This window comes from Rattus norvegicus, chromosome 5 (genome assembly GCF_036323735.1).
Source record: "Rattus norvegicus strain BN/NHsdMcwi chromosome 5, GRCr8, whole genome shotgun sequence".
Taxonomy (NCBI): domain Eukaryota; kingdom Metazoa; phylum Chordata; class Mammalia; order Rodentia; family Muridae; genus Rattus; species Rattus norvegicus.
The window spans coordinates 80561991-80584389 of NC_086023.1; the positions used below are offsets into that span (position 1 = coordinate 80561991).

Genomic DNA, 22399 nt, shown 5'->3' on the forward strand with positions numbered 1-22399 from the left:
CAGTTCTCTAGCTTTGTATCCTTGTACTCGTTTCTCTGCTCAGGTTCCAGCTCCTCCCATTCCTTCTGAGGAAAAGCCACAGACACATCCATGAGCGTTACTGACTCCTATCATTCTTATTCAGTCCACAGAGAATTGGACAGTTCGACCGTATCAACACTCACCTCTTCCCTCTCTTCTTTACAAAGGGATTGGCTCTGTCTCTGGTGTTTAGAATTTCTTCCTTGGCTTTGAATGTTTCTACTATTTCACATCTCATTTCTACAAAGTGTTTGGTATCAAATGGGGAAGGCTTTAGGTGAACTCCAGCTGCCATGTTGACCTGGGACTAGCGAGTTTGTCTGGACCTTTCTCTGGGTTGCGGTCCCTTGGCTTATGGCACCATTATCAGGCCATTTTCTATCTTCCACAGAGTCCTGGACTGGAACTGTTACCTAATTTTGGAAGTATTCTCAAGGATAGCTTAGCTTGTGAACAATTTGGTTTTTTTTTTGTCTCTTAACTTTTTGCCAAGACTAAAAGTGAAAAGCCAGGCACATTGGTGCATGGATGCGGCTGAAGCCACTGAGGAGGCTTTGGTCAGAGAATGATATGGACTGTGGCAGGGGTGGGGGGACAGAGAGACAGAGAGAGATTTCAGCAAAATTGGTTGGCTCTCTCAACAGCGTTTTGCCATATTGTTGCAAACCACAGCAAGAACTTGATTCAGGATCCTGAGCTTGAACCAAATTAAATCTCTCAAACTAGGGGCCAGAGGATGCTATGGGGTGCTGGGCAAACTTTTGTCTTTATCCATTGGGCCTCTAATGACCAGACCTCCCCCGACCCCTGGTTATCCTGAACCATGTTGAGCAGCCATAGCCTTAGAAAGATGTGTCTCTCCTAGATCTGTTGGAAAAGATAGTCTATGAATGGAACAATCGTGCAGCAAGTCTCATGTGTCTATGGTCCTTATAAAGCCTCTAAGGCAGGAGCCCTAGAGAGCATTCATCAGGTCTTGGGACTGCTCCAGAGGTAGTGAGATCCTGAGACTCAGCTTAGATTCTGGGACATGAGGAAGGATCTTGGGTACAGGACTAAGGAGGTCCCCTCATTCTCTCATGGGTTAGCCCTCTGGACACATAGACATACATTTAAGTGCAAGGGTAATCATTTATTGAACTGCAAGAGCAAGAAATTTGTGCGGAATGATCATGGGTGGGGCAAAGAGAAATTTAAGAAAGCTTTTAATTCTCGATGTGTTGTCCTGGCTAACTAGGGAAGATACTGGAGAGACCGGGATTGCACTTTTCTGTGACACAAGATGGAAATCAGATCGCAGAATTTGTCTAAGGATGCTCCATGGACAGGAAATGGTGATGCTGGAATCCTGGTGAGAAGTCTCCACTCAGCACTGAGTAATCCAGGAAGAAAGAATACAGGAACCCATTACGCACGTCTTGGATTGACTTCTGGACAGAGAGGCACTCTATTGTATAGAACAAAGGATGAAGAAATAGATCTTGCCCTGCAATCTAATCAATATTATTTGCCAGAAAACAGGGATTAAAGGCATAGAATAAATGACTCTTTCCTTATGGATGGCATATGAAAAATGAAGTAACAAAAGGTCTGAGGTTTGTTTCCACAACCTTTGGCATAAGAAGCTCTGAAGAATGGACATTGCCTTGAGGAATAATGGTGAAAGCCTTGGCCATTTTTAAAGACTTTCATACATTATCTGAGTGAAGTCTTGGGAAATGGGAAAGAGGGGTCAAAGGAGTCTGCTCTCCAGAATGGAGGAGAAGTGGAGATCATGCAACGCCACTTCCAGGTAAGAAGCCAAGGTTGTACGGAGTTCAGATGAAGATCGTATTGTGCAGAGTGGAATGGAGTGGGACCGCAGTCTCTGAAGAGCAGTCATACTCACATCCTGCTACTCTCTGTTTCAAACTTTAACTCTTAATGACACTTAACACATCGCTGAGCCCTTTTTACACAACTGTGCAGCAACTATGGAAAACTCACTCCCTTGTTTTCTTGCCTAAGTGCTTAGGTCACTTTACTTTAGCGCTCAAAATAGGACCAGATAGTCACAAATCCACATAAGTCAAAGCCATTTTTCAAGCTCTCCTCAAACACTCCTTACCAAATTATTCTTATAATAATTTGGGGGCACAATACTAACGCTTTTGGAAGGCCTGGTCCATGCCCACCCCCTCCTTGCTCTCACTGGAGATTGCCCACCTGGAGGCTCAGGCCTTTCTTCAACCTCAGGCCTGGAGACAGCGATCTGCAGGGTGAGAACAAAAACGTGTTCAGGTACCAGGACCACGTTATTCCCCAAAGAGGAAATGAGGTGCCTCTCCAGCTTTCAAAAACTGGCTGATAGCCAATCCCTCAGGTTCATTTCTTCTATGATATAATATTCAGGACGAGAAAAATAAGTGAGTCCTGACTTAGCAGTCTTGGTTAGGTCAATGATATTGTCCCTAGTGATTCCATGTGCCACACATAGTTTTTCAAACTTTTCCTTGATGTCTGAACTCAGATACTTTGTTCTGCCTGTGAAAAGAGCAGCAATGAGTGTAGCAGCTGTGTCCTACGCATTGAATCAGGACTAAGTGAGGGGACAGGGGTTCCCCCATAAGGGTGAGAAAATGGCTGGTGACATGGTTGACAGGTGTGGGTCCAATCTATCCTGAATGTGGCACCCACGGAATGGCCTTCTGGCACATGGAGAGATTTCAGAGTGTGCCCATCCCTGTGCTCGAGGCAGGGTGCAGGTGAACATCGTCGACCTTCAGGAAGTGAGAAAGAGGCAGGACCAAGCTGGGAAGACCATACTAAAGCTAGAATTTCTTTCCTCTTTTCCCACCCCAAGAACAGTGCCCTGTGGAAATACTTTACCCCAGAGCTTCGTCACCAGGTAAGTTCTCCCGTTCTTGTAATTAATGATTTGTAAGATGAGATATTTGTAATAGTCTGTCTTAAGTATATTAACTGTATTCCCTCCGTCAACTGTGGAGGAAATGGGACACAGCTCAGAAATTCTCTGGTCTGCATGAAATTATGTAAACCCTTTACCTGTTCTACCCCAAACATAAAAATCATTAAAATACATATCCTGGAAAAGATGGGGGCCGGGGATGTCTGCTGCTTCCCATCTGTAGCTTTCTGGACTTGATGAAGTAACTTCTAAGGAAGGGGCCCTGGGACAACCCCCACTAGAGAACACTTAGCCACAGCAGCGATTCACACTCTCTCATCCTCTCTGAGGCTCATCTGCTTCCCTCAGCACCTTCAAGCGACACGTCTGTCTTTCATAAGTCTGCCGTCTGACATGGCTACATCCTGAGCAATGTGCACCGGTGCTAGCTACTGGGCAGTATCAGATTCCACCTCACCATACTTAGCACCCTTGCCTGCCACAGGGTGCTAGCTATTAGATGGCCCCCGTGTCCCTGGCTAAATCAACCATGTCAGGAAGTGCTTAAGATTCTACAAGGGGTTGTGGTGAGTTCCCTAGTAGAAAGTTTGACTGGGAGGTGCAAGTTCCTGAGTTCAATTACCAGCAATACACACACACACACACACACACACACACACACACACACACAAACACACACACACACACACACACACACGATAAAGGTGGTAGGGTTTACTAAATTCCTTGAGGATAGATATATAGACATTCTATATACTTACACTCAACAAAATATTCGCCATCTTTTGGTGTTCTGTAGGCAACCATATATAGTTCCCTGCACTCTCCATTTACCCTGTAAAACAGAGCAAGCTGATGCTTAGGGAATTTTTGATGTGGCTGGCTTCATCACCCTCTACTCTATAGGTATCTCCAGTTTCTGATTCCATTGACCTTTTGAATATTTTTGCAAAATTAGCAAAATGGCTTTTTTTAAAAGGATATTTCGTTTCTGTCTGGTACTTTAGTAATCACAAACTTGCTCTTATATCTTCTTCCTCAGCTAAGGGCAGACACCTCACTTACTTAATACGGAACTTGAAGCCTAAGAAATTCTCCAAGACATCGATGTGCTGCATAAAAACTCTCATGCTGCCATTCTCTTCTATCTTCTCTCTTTTGTTAGAGGCCACGACAATAGAAAACCAATCCCCATTGAGCTGTAATGGATAAGAAAATGCTTAAGGTAGAAGGGGTTAGGGATACCGCATGGACGTGTTTCTTCTTGAGTTTGGCTTGATAGAGTTTTCACAATACCTAACATTCTGTCCATGCCTCTCAGTGAGAGCAGAGGTCCCCAAACGTTGTTAGATCTGAAGAGCATACAACTGGTCTTACTTCAAGGTCTGAAGCCATTCGTTTGTCTAATAGAACAAGCCACTGTACCCATCCCCTCAGAGGACCCGCTTGGCTTCAAGAGTTCTGCAAAGCACTCTCTGAGTCAGAAGTTACTATTCACTGAGCCTACCTTGTCCACATCGAGGTTCCCTCTCTCGAAACTAGCTTCTTCTGCATGGCCACAGACCAGGTTCAGGCCCAGACGCAGCAGCAGCAGCAACAGCTTCATGTTGGTAGGGAATAGAATTGCCTCTCTGTCGGGACAATCCCTCTGCTGATGGTGCCCACACTCCACCTCAAGGACTTTGCTCATCTTTATACTCTCTCTGGGTTCGAGTGGTGTTTTTTTTTCCTTCTCATGTGGGCCTCCTTACCTCAGGCTTTGTGGAATGTTTTCTCATGTACTGATGTGAAGCCAAGGATTGTTCCTGCCCTTTTCAAACTTGGCAACCTCATCTCCTAGGGATTGATTTTCTCACTCATACATTTCACAAAACATATTCCCAAGAAAAACAGTGGGTGTTCTAGAGGGCCATCTAGATCCAGAGGCACCTTTGGATCTGACTTGGAATCAGAAAGCCAGTAATGGAGTGGGCGGGTACTGAACTGGAAGGTCAAGCATGAAGAGTATCTTTGCTTCAAGACTTGAGTGGAGTGTGGAAGAAGCTGAATTACTTGGGTTTTCTTTGAAAAGATTCATTCAAATTTCATGCGTATGAGCATTGGTTTTGCATGTGTACCATGCACACACCTGGGGCCAAGAAAGTCAGAAGGAGGTCAAAAGAAGGAGACAGATTCTTTGAAACCTTTTCTTGCTGAGGACCCAGGTTCAATTCCTAGCACTCACATGGCATCTAACAACTGACTCTAGCTCCAGTCACAGGAAATGACCCTCTTTTGGCCCCTGTGATCTCCTGTACACATGTGGTACATATGAACTCACTCATTCAGGCACATATGCATAAAAATAATAAATCATAATTTAAAAAGATTATCAGGAAGGGTCTTCTGAAGCTGAGCTGACAGCCCCCCCATCCCAACGCACCCCAAAAGCTTGACCTCAGAATGCAAACTGCTAACTTGGTAAGATAAACACCTTCAGCTGTTTACCTCAGAGAACGTTGGACTTTAACTGACTGGAAATAATCTCATCATTAAAGAAAACAAAGGTATTGTTCAAAGTCAAATTTGCTGATGGAGGTCCAAGTAGAAATGATGTCGAGTCTGCTTACAAAGACACACAGCTATAAATATTTTTTGTATCCATATAAATTGTATTTACCCTGGAACTAGAAACATAAAATAGTGTTTGATGTGGGGAAATAAAGAATTCAAGAAGGAGGCAAGTCCTCATTAGGTTTTATTTCCACTTTGCATCAACTCTCTATAGTATGTACTATTTATTTTCATCTTTCCATAGTGTTAGCTAAGACTCAGAAAGATCAAGTAACTTACAAGGCCATACAGCCAGTCAGCAAGAGAACTTAGATTTAAACCCAAGCCTGTCCATCTGACTCAGGAGCCTTTGTTCTTATTAACTCCACTACACAGGTTGGGATGGTTTTACCTGAAGGGAGGATGGTTAAATAGGAGAAAGAGGAATAAACAGCACTGCAGAGCTCCAGACACATCAGACTGAAACTGCACGTGGGTTTCTTTAAAATATGGAGGAGTGGATGTAGCTTGAGATTGAATGAGACATGACTACTGGCCCCTCTTGGTCTACAAGTATTTGGTAAATGCTTGACTAGGGGATTAACATTTTTCTTTTCTCCTCTTCCTCTTTCTCCTGCTCCTCTCCCCTCCTCTTCTTTTTTTGGTTGATTATGCTATGGTGTGTGTGCACACATGTGCACACATGTGCACACGCCTGTGCCTTTGCTAGGATACGCAGGAGTCAGAACAGGGTGCCAATTGTCTCCCTCTGTCTCCTTTTACTTTATCCCCTTCAGACAGGGTCTCCCTCTGAATCTGGGACTTAGTGTGTTTCAGATAGGCTGGCTGGCCAGTAAGTCCCACCAATCCTCCAGTCTCCACCATCTACCTAGTGGTGGGGTTAAAGGCAGCCATGACCAGCTTTTTAATGTGAGTTCTGAGCATCAGCTCTGACCTTGCTGGGAGCCTGCACAGCCCTCACAGCCAGTACTTCTCCACTGATCTGTCTTCCCAGCAACTCACATAGAGGCTTGCCTTGAGCTTCCTGAGTTTCTGAATGGTCTTGAATCTGTGGCACTCCCCCAGCTCCAGCTTCCTGAATGCTAAGATTACAGGTTGTAGCACCATGTCTGGCTATAGATTACTGCTTTTCTAGTAATGAACGAGAAGATGCTTCCCCAGCAGAAGGCAAGAGCCAGTCCCTTCCACTTAACACTCCTCAGTACATGTGGGCTGTTCATGTGACTGAAGCACTGAGGCTGTTAAGAAATGGCTAGACAAAGTATGTGTATAAGAGGTTTAAGGTGTGTACGTGTAACAGCTAATGGCTCATTTGTAACTAGCTAGCATTTCTGAAACTGACTAATAGGAAAATGATTTAATGACCTTTACCTGAGTCTTACCCTCAACTAATTGAATAAATAAACCATTCAGAAAGCCTGCGGAAACATTCGAGTCACTTACATGGTGCCAGGGTGTTTGGGGCCAAAAAGAACATCAATGAACTCGGGCTTATTTGATTCATGTCCCAGAGAGGAAATATTCTGTAGTCCCTCCAGCAGAGTGACAGATAGGACTGCTGACCCCAGCTCAACATCAGTTCTAAAGCACCTGCTTCTGTCAGTGTCAGAGGATGCTTGGAGTCACTGGAATCCACCTGCTTAACTCCCAAAACCTAGAGCGGTCCCCAGAAAACAGGCAGAAACAAACTTTTGGGACAAAGAAATTACTGGCCAGGAACTCGTGAAGGACGAAGGGAGCTAGGAGACAGCAGAATCAAGGAAGGGAAGTTATCCTGTGTTAGGCAGAAATGCTATGCCACAGTTTTTCTCGATCATGGGGGGTGGGGGGATGTGCACCTCAAAGAGACCACCATATCAGCTCGAAGACAAGGGAGTCTGAAGCAGTTAACAGTTGGGACGGCTAGCTATTCACACTCCTCACAAACAAGCAGTCTTTTCTTCAAGGTTGGGGGTGGACTCTAAGCTATACTGCATCATGATGTCTGGGATTTCATTCTTCTATCCATGAGTAGTCTTTCCTCACAGGTCTCGAGTCCTCTGCCCAATTAGGTATCTGTCACAGGAACATTGCAATACAAAGATATTTAACTCAGGGGAACTGAGGCCAGGAACCATGCGTCCACACTACTGCATGCTCAGACCGGTCAGCGCCTTGGCAGTGTTAGCCTTCAGTCACCAATGGCTGATGGAGGGAAAGCAGGATGATACCAGAAGAGGGAGAGACTGGAGAGATGACTCCCGGTTAAATTCCCAGCACCCACAGGAATCCATAAGTCTAGTTCCAGGGATCCGACACCCTATGTGGGCACTGCATGCATGTACTGCACAGACATACATGCAAGCAAAACATTCATACACATAAAATAATCTATTGTTTTAAGCACAAGAGAATTCACCAGACTAACAGGAACTAGGCAGAGGGCCTTCTAGAGTGTGGGGAGAATGGATACATACGTGAAGGCCATGGCAAACAAGAGTACAAATAGTTCAGAGAGCCAAAGGAAACCTTGCTAGAACACAGTGAACACAGGAATTACGAAATGAGTCAAGGCTAGAAAGGGAGTTGTGTCAGTTTGCATGGGCTGCCCTCTCGAACTCATGCAGTATGAGTAATGAAGAAAGAAGAATAAAAGGAAGACAGAAGCAAGAGGTGCCTACATCACGAAGGTTGAAATCAGCATAGTCAAAAATTAGACTTTCGGGGCTGGAGAGATGGCTCAGCGGTTAAGAGCACTGACTACTCTTCCAGAGGTCATGAGTTCAATTCCCAGCAACCATATGGTGGCTCACAACCATCTGTAGTGGGATCCGATGCCCTCTTCTGGTGTGTCTCATACGTACAGTGTACTCATGTACATAAAATGAATAAAGAAAAACATAAAAAAATTATACTTTCTCCTTTCTGGCAGCTAGAACTCTGGGAGCAAGGTGTTCGATGGGGCTTGCTTCTTGTGAGCTCTTCCTCATTGGTGGAATCGTGTTCCCGGGTCTTCAGGAAGTCTCTTCTCTGACCCATCTTGTATCCTAGTCTTTTCTTTTGAGGACACTTGTCAGTCATCTTGACTTAGGTTCACCCTGAAGACCTCATCTTACCATAATTACACCAAATCACACCCTCAGGCACTATGGGTAAAGCTTCCAATGTATGTATTTTTTGTGGGCACTCTTATCCCGGATCAGCTTATGTGGGCCCGTGAGGAGCTTGATAGGGGTTGGTTTTCATGTATCTGGGAAGGACCTGAAGCATTTTAGAATTACAGTCGGAACATGGTCAGAGGTGTGCTTTCAAAGTTCATCTGGCTGCATTTGGATAACAAAGACCAACAGGAAGGCAGGAGAAGAGAGAAAAAAGTTGCTATCAGTGGTTCTCAAACGTGTGGATCGAGACCCTACATGGGTTCTCAATGTTTGGGTTGTGACCCCCACCTGGGTCACATGTCCTATATCCTGCATATCAGATATTTACATTTCAATTAATAAAAGCAGCAAAATGACATTTATGAAGCAGCAAGGAAATAAGTTTATGGTTGGAGGCCACCATATCATGAGGAACTGTATTAAAGGGTCATAGCATCAGGAAGGTTGAGAACCTTTAGGCAGGAGATCATGAAGGAAGTTACTGGAAAATGTTGGCAAGAGATCATGTAAGCTTACTCTCGATAGCTGGAATTAGAGGGATGTCTATAGAGAAAGTACATGGTGTTCAGAGAATGTGAGGTGTTAAGAACACATTGGTATTCTGTATCCTTATATAGATACAATTTAGAGTTATTGCGATTAATATCATGACCAAAAGCAACTTGAGGAGGAAAGGGTTTATTTTAGCTTACAGTCTATCATGAAGGGAAGTTGTGTGTGTGTGTGTTTTGTGTGTGTGTGTGTGTGTGTGTGTGTGTGTGTGTGTGTGTGTGTGTGTGTGTGGTGGGGGGACTCTATGAGAGAACTTGGAGGCAGGGACTAAAGCAGAGGCCTTAGGAGAACATGGCTTCCTGGCTCGTTCCCTGTGCATTGTGAGCCTGCCTTCTTATATACCTCAGAACACCCTGCCCAGGGTGGTACATCCATAGTGAGGTGGGTCCTCCCGAATCAGTTTCCTAGAGGCATTTTCTCACTTGAGGGTGCCTCCTTCCAAAACACTCTAGCCTGTGTGGAATTGAAACAAAAACAAAAATAAAGAAATGACCCAAGAAAGGTAGTAATGAAGGAAGGAAAAAACAAAACATCAAAACAAACAAAAAACAACTGTATATGAGAAACAATAAAGATAACGCCTCTGCCTAGTGTTTTGAAACCTGACGTCCGTATCCCTGTGTACAGGTGGACGTGAAGGCATCTATGTGCTGTTGACTGATCCACACAGATGCTGGATGCATGAGAGTCGATGAGATGCTGATTTCAACCTTCGTGATGTAGGCACCTCTTGCTTCTGTCTTCCTTTTCTTCTTCTTTCTTCATTACTCATAATTTTCTGTGTTTTATGTTGCAAATAGTTTTATAAGTTATCTCAGGACTTCTCCCCCTGACATTAACTGAACCTATATAACTGCCATTTACAGGTCAGAAACTGAATTGTGCTGGCGGTTCATACAGTTCACGGTGGATGCTTCCGTGGACATTAATTCTTTTTAAACTGAAGCATGATTAGTGGTTTTAAACTTCAGAATGTAAAAATATTTTGGCCACGGATGTGAAAAACTTAAGACGGGATACCTGAAGAAGTGCTTAGGGCTGGGAGGCGCCTAGGTCGTTGATACTGTCTGGAGACATGCTTCCAGAGGGCAGGATGGACAGAAGTTCCCAGCAGCCCCATCGAGCAACTCACAACCACCTGCAGCCCAAGTGCCCTTGTCAGGCCTCGGCGTACACCTGCACGCGCGCACGCACGCACACACACACATACACACACACACACACACACACACACACACACACACACACACACTAAAATTAATCTTAAATGATCAAACATAACAACAAATGCTAAATATGGGCTTATTATATGTGTCTATGAAGATGATATGGCAATGATTTGTTTATCCCTCATAATTTATCTTATAAACAGCAATTCAGAAGTAATTTCATTGTGAGCTTGAGAACTGGTTTTCTGAGGAGATGATTGTTTGGTTTTAGTTAGATGCAAAGGAACTTTAAATAGTTTTCAAATGACTACAAAGAATGGACCTACTTGAGATGGAAATTAAAAAAAAAAGAAAGTCCAGTCTTAAATACAGTATAAATCTAGTGTCAGAAATTTGTTTATAAATAATAAAATAACTATAAGTGTTAGAGTGCAGAGAAGCACCAATCTGTGTGACATTCCGTGTTAATTGGTTGTGGCGCTCAGTTTAGTCGCATACAATTTCATCCATCCACTATGCAATACAGTTTTAATTAGATATATAAAAATATAGAGGAGCAAGTCAAATACTACTAACAAACAAAATAAGGACTGAAACTCTGGAGATAATAGGACAGACCCGATAACCACACCACGGCCTTTGTAATTACGCATGCGTAGTTCTTTAAGCTCATCTACAGACGAAAGAGTTAGAACCTTAACCACACCAAGAAATCTATGCTAGGGGTTCCCAGAGCCAGTTCAGGAAGGTGTAGGGTTGCCCCCTACTGGCCAACCTCAGTGTTGCGCTGTACCTACAGCCGCATTGCTGGGGCTTCCTTTGTGCCTGTTAGGTCTCTGTTAAGTTTCTGCTTATAATTTGCAGCCAGTAGCTGGAGAGTTGGAGCACAAAACTTGTACTCACTATCGTCCTTTTTAAAAATAGAAAAGTCGAGGCTGGAGAGATAGCTCAGTGGGTAAGAGCACTCGATGCCCTCACAGAGGACCTGAGTTTCCGGCATACACAGGATAGCACGCAACCTCCAGTTTCAGAAGATATGACACTTTATTCTGACCTCTTCAGGCACGAGTTGTATATGTGAACAGACATACATGCAGCCAAAACACTTATACACATAAAATAAAACTAAAAAACGTCTAACTAGACAAGTCAGGACTTTGTCACTGGTTAAAGGCATAGGGCTGTTCTTTCAGAGGACTTAGGTTTGGTTCATGGCACCCACATGGTGGTTCACAACCGTCTGTAACTCCAGCTCCAAAGGATCCATTTAATCTACATTAAAATATTAATCTCATCTTTCATTACAAATGTTTCAGGCTAATGTTTCAACTAAAAGCCTTGGTTACTGGTCTTCTAACCTCGGAGTTACATTCTGTTCTTTTGTTTTTTGGGTGCTGAGGATTGAATTAGGGTGTCATGGTTACAAAGTCACCACTCACCACCAGCGGCCTATACCCCTATTTCTGAAGTTCGATTCTTTTACTGGAGTTACTTTAGATAGTCTGAGGTCTTTCTCCATAGGAAACTGTTCTTGATCCTTTTTTGTGAGTTTGTCTTAGCACTTTTTTCTGTTCCCATCCTTTTGCGAATGCTTTCATTACTTCTTACCCAATACAAATCAAATGTAAGTGTCTTTGTGGTATTCTATTAAGTGGGGTTCCCTAGAGGAATAAAACTTACAGTGTGTGTGTGTGTGTGTGTGTGTGTGTGTGTGTGTGTGTGTGATTAGTTTATTAGAATGGTCTACAGACTGTAGTTCAGGTAATCTGTTACCATAAAGTCCAAGAATTTAGGAGTTTTTTAGTCCACAAGGTTGGATGTCGTAGCTGTTTTTCAGTGTATGTCAGAATTCCAAAGTAGGCCCTAACACTCATGAAGGAATGGACCTGCTAGCCAGAGTAATCAGAGGCTCTAGAGAGGGATCTTCCTTCTTCCACATCTTCTATATAAGCTGTCAGCAGAGGGGTTGACCCAGTTTCAAGGTGGACCTTCCCTCCTCAAAAACATTCGGATGAAAAGTGGGTCTTTCCATCTTCAATTGACTTAGCCACTCTCTCACTCGTGCTTTGGCTGTTAAGGTTTAGTTAATTCCAGATGTCGTTGACAACAAAGAACAGCCATTACAAGCCCACCCCTGGTCAATGTGACACACAATCACATCTCTCTTTGTCAAGCTTAATTCTGAGGTGGAAGTTACAGCCACATCATAACTATGCCTGTGTACCTACCCCATGTACAGCCTCAAAGGCATTATGTATTTAACAGAGTCATAATTTTACACAGCGTGATGTAAGAATCCCTCGTACAACCATAAATGCATTATAAATTTTATGATGTTCCTTCAAGGGACATTCTTTTGATATCTCAAAATTTAAATATGACAACCACTGATATTCTCTTAATCATTCTGATACTCCATGACAAAGAAATAAAACATGAAAATCTGTACAAACACATTCTTAACAACATACTGCCCTGAGCTGCGTGATGCCCTCCCCCGGACCCCCAGCTCCATTGTCCAGCCACTGGAAATAAAGAAATGAATTAAGCACTTTATAGAATTCCATGATACCTAAACCACACAAAGACTCAATAAATAAAGAGAACTTCAGACCAATTTCCACTATGAACATTGATACAAATATTCTCGATAAAATGCTTGCAAACTGAATACAGGAACACATCAAAAACATTATTCACCATGATCATGTAGGCTTCATCCCAGGGATACAGGGATGGTTCAATGTACAGAAATCTATCAATGCAATCCACTGTACATACAAACTAAAAGAAAAATATCACATGATCATTTCACTAGATGCAGAAAAAGTCTTTGACATAATCCAACACTCCTTCATATTAAATGTCTTGGAGAGATCTGAGATATAAGGTGCATTTCTAAACACAATGAAAACAATATACAGCAAGCCAAAAGCACATAGAAAAAATAAAGAAAAACATAAAGCAGTTCCATTAAAATCAGAGATAAGACCAGTCTGCCCATTTTCTCTCTATCAATTTAACATAGTGCTTGGAGGAAGTTCTAGCTACAGCACTAAGACAACTAAAGGAGATCAAAGGGGAACAAATTGGAAAGGAAGAAGTCAAGGTATCACTATTCACAGATGATGTGATAGTACACGTATGTGACTCCCAAAATTCTACCAGCTGATAAACACCTTCAGCAAAGTGGCTGGATACAAAATTAACTCAGAATAAATCAGTAGCCCTCCTTTATAAAACAATAAACAGGCGGAGAAAGTAATTAGGGAAGCAGCAATCTTTACAATAGCCATGAATAATGCAAACTATGGTGGTATAACTCTAACCAAGCAAGTGAAAGGCCTGTATGACAAGAACTTCAAGTCCCTGAATAAAGAAATCAAGGGAGTTATCAGAAGATCGAAATAACTCCCATGCTCATGGGTCAGTAGGATTGACACAGCGAAAATGGTCATAGCCCAAAGCAATCTATGAGTTCAGGGCAACTGCCAACATAATTCCAACGCGATTCATTACAGACCTTTAAAGAGCAGTTCTCAACCTCAAATAGAAAACCAAAAACCCAGGATAACCAAAACAATCCTGAACAATAAAAGAACCTCTGGAGGAATCACCATCCTGATTTCAAGCTGCACTAGAGAGCCAATAGTAATAAAAACTACACCGTGTTGTTACAGAGACAGACAGGTTGATGAATGGAATAAAATCAAAGGTCTGGAAATCATACACACCCACGCGCGCGCGCGCACACACACACACACACACACACACACACACACACACACCTATGGACACCTGATTTTTGATAAAGAAGCCTAAATCATACGTAGGAAAAAAGAAGCATCTTCAGTCAAATGGTGCTGGCTTAACTGAATGCATGTCTGCATGGAGAAGACTGCAAATAGAGCCATATCTATCACCCTGCACAAAACCAAGTCCACGTGGATCAATGACCTCAACATAAAACCGGACGTACTGAACCTAATAGAAGAGAAAGCGGGGGAACTTCCTTGAACACATTGGCACAGGAGACGAATTCCCAAAGAACACCAATAACTCTGGGCTACAGAGCTAAACAGAGAATTCTCAACAGAGAATAGCTGAGAAGCACTTAAAGGAGTTTTCAGTGTCCTCAGTCGTCAGGAAATGCAAATCAAAATGGCTCCGACATTCCATCATAAGCCAATCAGAATGGCTATAATAAAAAACTGAAGTGACAGCACATGCTGGTGATGAAGTGGGGAAAGGGATTATTCACCCATTGCTGGTGGGAGTGCAAAATTGGACAACCACTTTGGAAATCAATTTGGCAGTTTCTCAGAAAATTGGAAATGAAACTGAAGTCTCAGCTATATGCCCCAAACTAACCCTGCTCTACCACAAAGACACTCGCTCAGCTGTGATCATAGCAGCTTTATTTGTAGTAGCCAGGAATTGGGAATTGCCCAGATGTTCCTCAACTGCTGAATGGAAAAAAGAAAATGTGGTACATCTACACAGTGAAATACTATTCAGCTATTAAAAACAAAGACATTGTGAAATTTGCGGACAAATGTATGGAACTAGAAAATATCGTCCTGAGTGAGGTGATTCAGATCCAGAAAGATACGCATGGTATCCAGTCACTTATAAGTAGACATTAGCCATAAAGTGCAGGATAACCATACTACAATCCACAGACTCAAAGGTAATTAGGAGGGCCCAGGGGAGGTTTCATGAATCTCACTCAGAAGCAAACAAAATAGTCATCAAAGGGAGATAGGTGGGAGAGGGGGTGAGGAGGGGACTGTGATCAGGTGTGGGGAGAGGGTGCTGGGGAGGTCTGGGTGTGAGAACAGAAACTGGTGGGGGGCAATTCTGGAACTAGCTGGAGATCTAGGATAAGGGAGGCTCTGGGGAGTCTATAGGGATGACCTACCTTAGACTCCTAGTAGCAGGTAACATGGAGATTGAAGTGGCCATCTCCTACAGCCAGGCAGGACTTCCAGTGGAGGGAGGGAGACATTAATCCAGCTACTAAACCTTCAACCCAAAATCTGTCCTGCCTCCATGATGTTCAGGGACAAAGATGGAGCAGAGTTTGAGGGAATGGCCGACCAATGACTGCCCACCTTGAGATCCATTCCATTGGAGAGTCAACCCTGACAGTCTTAGTGATACTCTGCTATGCCTGGAGACAGCAGCCTGGCATAGCTGTCCCCTGAGAGGCTTCATCCAGCACTGAATGGAAACAGATGCAGACACCCACAGTGAAACATCAGGCTGAGCTCGGGGACTCTTGTAGAAGAGCTGGGGATAGGACTGAGCGCTGAGCTGGACAGGGCAAGGACACCACTTGCAGACCTACTGTTGTGCTAGAACCTCTTCTGGTACTAAAATCTGTATTAGTCAGGGTTCTCCAAAGGGACAGAACTTGTAGAATGAAAGAGAGGGGCTCTAATCTTTACTTCCTCCATTCTGTAATGTAAATTATAGTACATCATTTTCAGTTGAGTTTGTCCTTTTTTGGTAGTTTCTGGAGGTGTAGAATGTGTTGCCACTTGAGGTAGTTATACAGCGGGAATCTACTGTTATAACCTTTGACATTGCTTTTTCACCCAGTGAACTGTAACGTCCTGTTCTCGTCCCATTGTCTTGCAACATTTTCTAACTTACTTTTGAATTTATCCTTTGAACCGATAGTTATCTATTGCTTTATTTAATTTCCACGAATTGCTCAAATAAACTCTGCCCACTACCCCAAGTTCTTAACCCTGCATGACTTCTTCAAAGCCTCTACTGTTGGTTTTTAAGCAATATTAATCCATGACCCTGAGGGCCAGACTCTGTCACACAGACACCCTTATGAGTCCTAAACCATCCACGGATGCTCAGAAGACAAACACTATCTGCGTTGATCTTATGAGTATCAATAAAGACACGGTGGCCACCAAGGTGTGCTGAGATTCTGGTTAAATATGAGTCGGTAACAAAGGGAATCTTTTTAGCATCTGAACTTAGTGAAAATTGCTTAAAGTTTGCTCGGTCCGTGTTGGATAGAGGGAGAATCTGGTTTTTACAGGCTGTACTGTCTGGTGTCGTTCCCCATATCTAGTCCAGGGGTGATTTTTGGTTTTGTGTTTTAAACTCTTTTTCAGAGAATGGTAGGTTGTGGGTTGAAGTGGAAACTTAAAGGTTGTTTGGAAAGTCTGTTGTGTAGGATGTCACACAGGTGAAGGCAGGTACAAGATAGAATGAGGCCTGCCATTGGATGAGAAGGAGGGATGAGCGGAGAAAAGTTTTAGAGAGATGAGGAGACTGGAGTGAGGCAGAGGAAGCAGCGGAGAGAATATGGATGCTGTTGTGAAGATTCCTCTCTGCACATTTACAGGTTATGATTATTCATAAGGGATAGATGTGGACAGGGCTTTGTATGTATAGGTGAGCATTTATATCTTATCAGTTGGGTCAGAGGTTATTGTGTTGTGTGTTCTTTCATGTGGAGATTGAAATCAAAGAGAGTTATGTGGCAGCCAGAGACCCTAAGCTGCCACGGACTTGGGATGTATATTTCTGGCCTGGTTCAACCTGCCTTGGGAACTGGATGGGAAGAGAGATTGTTGCCAGGCTCAGAGAGTAGTCATAGGCAGTGTGGTATGGGATGGAGCAGAGCAGGTGAGAAGCTTTGCTGACTGAGATGAAGATATCTACCAGATGTCTTGGGGCACTATGGTGCAGAATCTAGTACGGGGTAAAAGAAAGCTTTTTTTTATAATTTTACAGCAACACAGTTGGATGGTGTTTTGCTAAGGCAAAATGTGAAGGAATGTTTGGCTGAAGCAGACACAAGAGAGATGATATTCTGCTAAAGCAAGCACAGGAAAGGACACACGATGAAGGATTCTTTTCTAACAACATGCATGTGTTGGTCCACCTTACATGGCATAGTTGAGGTGCAGTTGTCAGGACTCCATAGAGAGAAATGCACCAGAAACCTTCTGGTAGTATAGTGGTGTGCTGCAGTTTCTTGGCAGACTCGGGCTGATTGGATGCACACGCTGAGGCACGACACATGGTGGACACATGATGCTTGGAGGGTGTAAATAGGACTCCACAGAGTGACAGACAGGGCCTAGCTTATTGGTACAGCTGGCTGTACAAAGCTTGTGGGTCTCGAGGCTTTATCGATCTTCACATCGCTGAGACAGACACAGCCAAGAACTTCTGGTGTTCCTGTTGGCCCCTGCTGACTGGATCCTAGGCTGAAGCCTGGCTGTCTCCACTAGGTCATAGTAGATCACATCCACCAAGGAGAACTGAGGAGCCAGCAGATGACTGGGGCACTACGAAGGGCAGCTGCTCCTCCCTTCTCTTCCATGAGCAACGTACCAAGGACATTCTTACTAAAAACCAACAACTACATTGTTCCTCTAAGTTCCCTAATGCTTTTGCAAAGTCATGAAATTCCTAGCAACTCACTTGGGAGATGCTTTACCATCTGGGTTTACAGTGGGTAAACGTGGATTGCATGCCTTTGATCCTGTCACCATTCCAACAGGTGATAGCCATTTTCAAGTTGATTCATGCCCCGAACACTTGCTCATGTTCTTTTTCCTACACATTGCCCAAATCAAAAATGTACATTTAGAAATGCTCGTCTTCTCTCAGCCTACTCCCTTACCAGCTCTCTGCATAGAAATGGAATAGATCTTGCCCTACAATCTAATCAACATTATTTGCCAGAAAACAGGGATTAAAGGCATAGAATAAATGACTCTTTCCTTATGGATGGCCTATGAAAAATGAAGTAACGAAAGGTCTGAGGCTTATTTCCACAACCTTTGGCATAAGAAGCTCCGAAGAATGGTCATTGCCTTGAGGAATAATGGTGAAAACCTTGGTCACTTTTAAAGACTTTCCTACATTATCTGAGTGAAGTCTTGGGAAATGGGAAAGAGGGGTCAAAGGAGTCTGCTCTCCAGACTGGAGGAGAAGTGGAGATCATGCAACTCCACTTCCAGGTAAGAAGCCAAGGTTGTACGGAGTTCAGATGAAGATCTTATTGTCCAGAGTGGGATGGAGTAGGACCGCAGTCTCTGAAGAGCAGTCATACTCACATCCTGCTACTCTCTGTTTCAAACTTTAACTCTTTTTTTTTTATTAACTTGAGTATTTCTTATATACATTTCGAGTGTTATTCCCTTTCCCGGTTTCCGGGCAAACATCCCCCTCCCCCCTCCCCTTCCTTATGGGTGTTCCCCTCCCAACCCTCCCCCCATTGCTGCCCTCCCCCCATAGACTAGTTCACTGGGGGTTCAGTCTTAGCAGGACCCAGGGCTTCCCCTTCCACTGGTGCTCTTACTAGGATATTCATTGCTACCTATGGGGTCAGAGTCCAGGGTCAGTCCATGTATAGTCTTTAGGTAGTGGCTTAGTCCCTGGAAGCTCTGGTTGCTTGGCATTGTTGTACTTTTGGGGTCTAACTCTTAATGACACTTAACACATCGCTGAGCCCTTTTTACACAACCGTGCAGCAACTATGGAAAATTCACTCCCTTGTTTTCTTGCCTAAGTGCTTGGGTCACTTTACTTTAGAGCTCAAAACAGGAGCAGATGATCACAAATCCACAGAATTCAAAGCCATTTTTCAAGCTCTCCTCAAAGACTCCTTATCAAATTATTCTTATAATAATTTGGGGGCACAATACTAACGCTTTTGGAAGGCCTGGTCCATGCCCTCCCCCTCCTTGCTCTCACTGGAGATTGCCCACCTGGAGGCTCAGGCCTTTTTCAACCTCAGGCCTGGAGACAGCAATCTGCAGGATGAGAACAAGAACGTGTTCAGGTACCAGGTCCACGTTATTCCCCAAAGAGGAAATGAGGTGCCTCTCCAGCTTTCAACAACTGGCTGATAGCCAATCCCCCAGGTTTATTTCTTCTATGATATAATATTCAGGATGAGAAAAATAAGTGAGTCCTGACTTACCAGTCTTGGTTAGGTCAATGATATTGTCCCTAGTGATTCCATGCGCCTCACATAGTTTTGCAAACTTTTCCTTGACGTCTGAACTCAGATCCTTTGTTCTACCTGTGAAAAGAGCAGCAATGAGTGTAGCAGCTGTGTCCTAGGCATTGACCACAGAACTAAGTGAGGGGACAGGGGCTCCCCCATAAGGGTGAGAAAATGGCTGGTGACATGGTTGACATGTGTGGGTCCAAACTATCCTGAATGTGGCACCCACAGAATGGCCTTCTGGCACACGGAGAGATTTCACAGTGAGCCCATCAAAGTGCTCGAGGCAGGGTGCAGGTGAACATCGTCGACCTTCAGGAAGTGAGAAAGAGGCAGGACCAAGCTGGGAAAACCATACTAAAGCTAGAGTTTCCTTCCTGTTTTCCCACCCCGAGATCAGTGTCCGTGTGGAAATACTTTACTGTAGAGCACCATCACCTGGAAGGTTTCCCCATTCTTGAAATTAACGAGATGAAACATGACATATCTGTCATAATCTGTCTTAAGTATATAAAATGTATTCGCTCCGTCATCTGTGGAGGAAATGGGACACAGCTCAGAAATTCTCTGGTCTGCAAGTAATTATGTAAACCCTTTACTTGTTCTACGCCAAACATAAAAATCATTAAAATACATATCCTGGAAAAGATGGGGGCCGGGGATGTCTGCTGCTTCCCATCTGTAGCTTTCTGGACGTGGTGAAGTAACTTCTAAGGAAGGGGCCCTGGGACAACCCCCACTAGAGAACACTTAGGCACAGCAGCGACTCACTCTCTCTCTCTCATCCTCTCTGAGGCTCACCTACCTCCCTCAGCACCTTCAAGCGACATGTCTGTCTTTCATAAGTCTGCCGTCTCACATGGCTACATCCTGAGCAATGTACACCAGTGCAAGCTACTGGGCAGTATCAGATTCCACCTCACCATACTTATCCCCCTTGCCTGCCACAGGGTGCTAGCTACTAAATGGCCCCCATGTCCCTGGCTAAATCAACCATGTCAGGAAGTGCTTGAGATTCTAGAAGGGGTTGTGGTGAGTTCCCTAGTAGAAAGTTTGACTGGGAGGTGCAAGTTCCTGAGTTCAATTCCCAGCAACACACACACACACACACACACACACACACACACACACACACTCACACACACACACACATACACACGATAAAGGTAGTAGGGTTTACTAAATTCCTTGTGGATAGATATATACACATTCTATATACTTACACTCAACAAAATATTCGCCATCCTTTGGCATTTTGTAGGCAACCAAATACAGTTCCCTGCACTCTCCATTTACCCTGTAAAACAGAGCAAGCTGATGCTTAGGGGATTTTTGATCTGGCTGGCTTCTTCACCCTCTACTCTATAGGTATCTCCAGTTTCTGATTCCGTTTACCTTTTGAATATTTTTGCAAAATTAGCAAAATGGCTTTTTTTTAATGTTATTTCGTTTCTGTCTGATACTTTACTAATCACGAATTTGCTCTTATTTCTTCTTCCTCAGCTAAGAGGAGACAGTTCACTTACTTAATACGGAACTTGAAACCTAAGGAATTCTCCAAGACATCGATGTGCTCCACAAAAACTCTCATGCTGCCGTTCTCTTCTATCTTTTCTCTTTTGTCAGAGGCCACGACAATAGAAAACTAATCCCCATTGAGCTGTAGTGGATAAGAAAATGCTTAAGGGAGAAGGGGGCAGGGACACCACATGGACGTGTTTCTTCTTGAATTTGGCTTGATAGAGTTGTCACAATACCTAACATTCTGCCCCTGCCTCTCAGTGAGAGCAGAGGTCCCCAAACCTTGTTAGATCTGAATAGCATACAACTGGTCTTACTTCAAGGTCTGAAGCCATTCCTTTGTCTAATAGAACAAGCCACTGTACCCATCCCCTCAGAGGACCCGCTTGGCTTCAAGAGTTCTCCAAAGCACTCTCTGAGTCAGAAGTTACTATTCGCTGAGCATACCTTGTCCACATCACGGTTCCCTGTTGTGGAACTAGCTTCTTCTGCATGGCCACAGACCAGGGTCAGGCCCAGACACAGCAGCAGCAGCAACAGCTTCATGTTGGTAGGGAATAGAATTGCCTCTCTGTCGGGACAATGTCTCTGCTGATGGTGTCCACACTCCACCTCCAGCACTTTGCTTATCTTTATACTCTCTCTGGGTTCAAGTTTTTTTTTTCTTCTCAAATGGGCCTCCTTCCCTCAGGCTTTGTGGAATGTTTTCTCATGTACTGATGTGAAGCCAAGGATTGTTCCTGCCCTTTTCAAACTTGGCAATGTCATCTCCTATGGATTGATTCTATCACTCAAACATTTCGCAAAACATATTCCCAAGAAAAACAGTGGGTGTTCTAGAGGGCTGCCATCCGGAACCAGATGCAACTTTGGATCTGACTTGGAATCAGAAAGCCAGTAATGGAGTGGGCGGGTACTGAACTGGAAGGTCAAGCATGGAGAGAATCTTTGCTTCAAGACTTGAGTGGAGTGTGGAAGAAGCTGAATTACTTGGGTTTTCTTTGAAAAGATTCATTCACATTTCATGCATATGAGCACTGGTTTTCCATGTGTACCATGCACACACCTGGGGCCAAGGAAGTCAGAAGGAGGTCAAAAGAAGGAGTCAGATTCTTTGAAACCTGTTCTTGCTGAGGACCCAGATTCACTTCCCAGCACTCACATGGCATCTCACAACTGACTCTAACTCCAGTCACAGGAAATGACCCTCTTTTGGCCCCTGTGATCTCCTGTACACATGAGGTACATATGAACTCACTCATTCAGGCACATATGCATAAAAATAATAAATCTTAACTTAAAAAGATTATCAGGAAGGGTCTTCCAAAGCTAAGCTGACAGCCCCCACCTCCAACCCCACCCCCACCCCAAAGCTTGACCTCAGAATGCAAACTGCTAACTTAACAAGGTAAACTGCTTCAGCTGTTTACCTCAGAGAATGTTGGACTTTAACTGACTGGACATAATCTCATCATTAAAGAAAAACAAAGGTATTGTTCTAAGTCATATTTGCTGATGGAGGTCCAAGTAGAAATGATGT

The 22399-nt window shown here is 43.8% G+C and overlaps 1 protein-coding gene and 1 pseudogene across 2 annotated transcripts; both read right to left on the reverse strand.

Annotated features, from left to right (window-relative positions):
* Positions 1-1132: 1132 nt before the first annotated feature.
* On the reverse strand, positions 1133-19803 carry LOC120102889 (major urinary protein-like). Of its 2 annotated transcripts, XM_063261293.1 has the most exons (7): positions 19777-19803; positions 19312-19413; positions 4437-9627; positions 3995-4128; positions 3691-3764; positions 2890-3000; positions 1133-2272 (listed from the first exon to the last, which is right to left on the reverse strand). In XM_063261293.1, the coding sequence occupies exons 3-7, from the start codon at positions 4617-4619 to the stop codon at positions 2253-2255; spliced, it is 522 nt and encodes a 173-aa protein (XP_063117363.1). In that variant the 5' UTR covers positions 4620-9627; positions 19312-19413; positions 19777-19803; the 3' UTR covers positions 1133-2252. The 2 variants fall into 2 exon arrangements, with proteins under 2 accessions (XP_063117363.1, XP_063117364.1); XM_063261294.1 differs by lacking the exon at positions 19777-19803 and having other exon boundaries at positions 9517-9627; positions 19312-19448.
* On the reverse strand, positions 19277-21405 carry Mup4-ps5 (major urinary protein 4, pseudogene 5; annotated as a pseudogene).
* Between the last annotated feature and the right edge of the window lie 994 nt (positions 21406-22399).

What these genes read in the sequence shown, in the direction of transcription:
- LOC120102889 (XM_063261293.1), bottom strand. Translation starts at nt 4,619, where the DNA reads ATGAGCAAAGTCCTTGAGGTGGAGTGTGGGCACCATCAGCAGAGGGAT. An exon ending in GGAACCTCGATGTGGACAAG is followed by an intron (nt 4,129 to 4,436) that starts GTAGGCTCAGTG and finishes TATCCATTACAG; the next exon opens with CTCAATGGGGATTGGTTTTC. An exon ending in TGGCGAATATTTTGTTGAGT is followed by an intron (nt 3,001 to 3,690) that starts GTAAGTATATAG and finishes TTTCCTCCACAG; the next exon opens with TTGACGGAGGGAATACAGTT.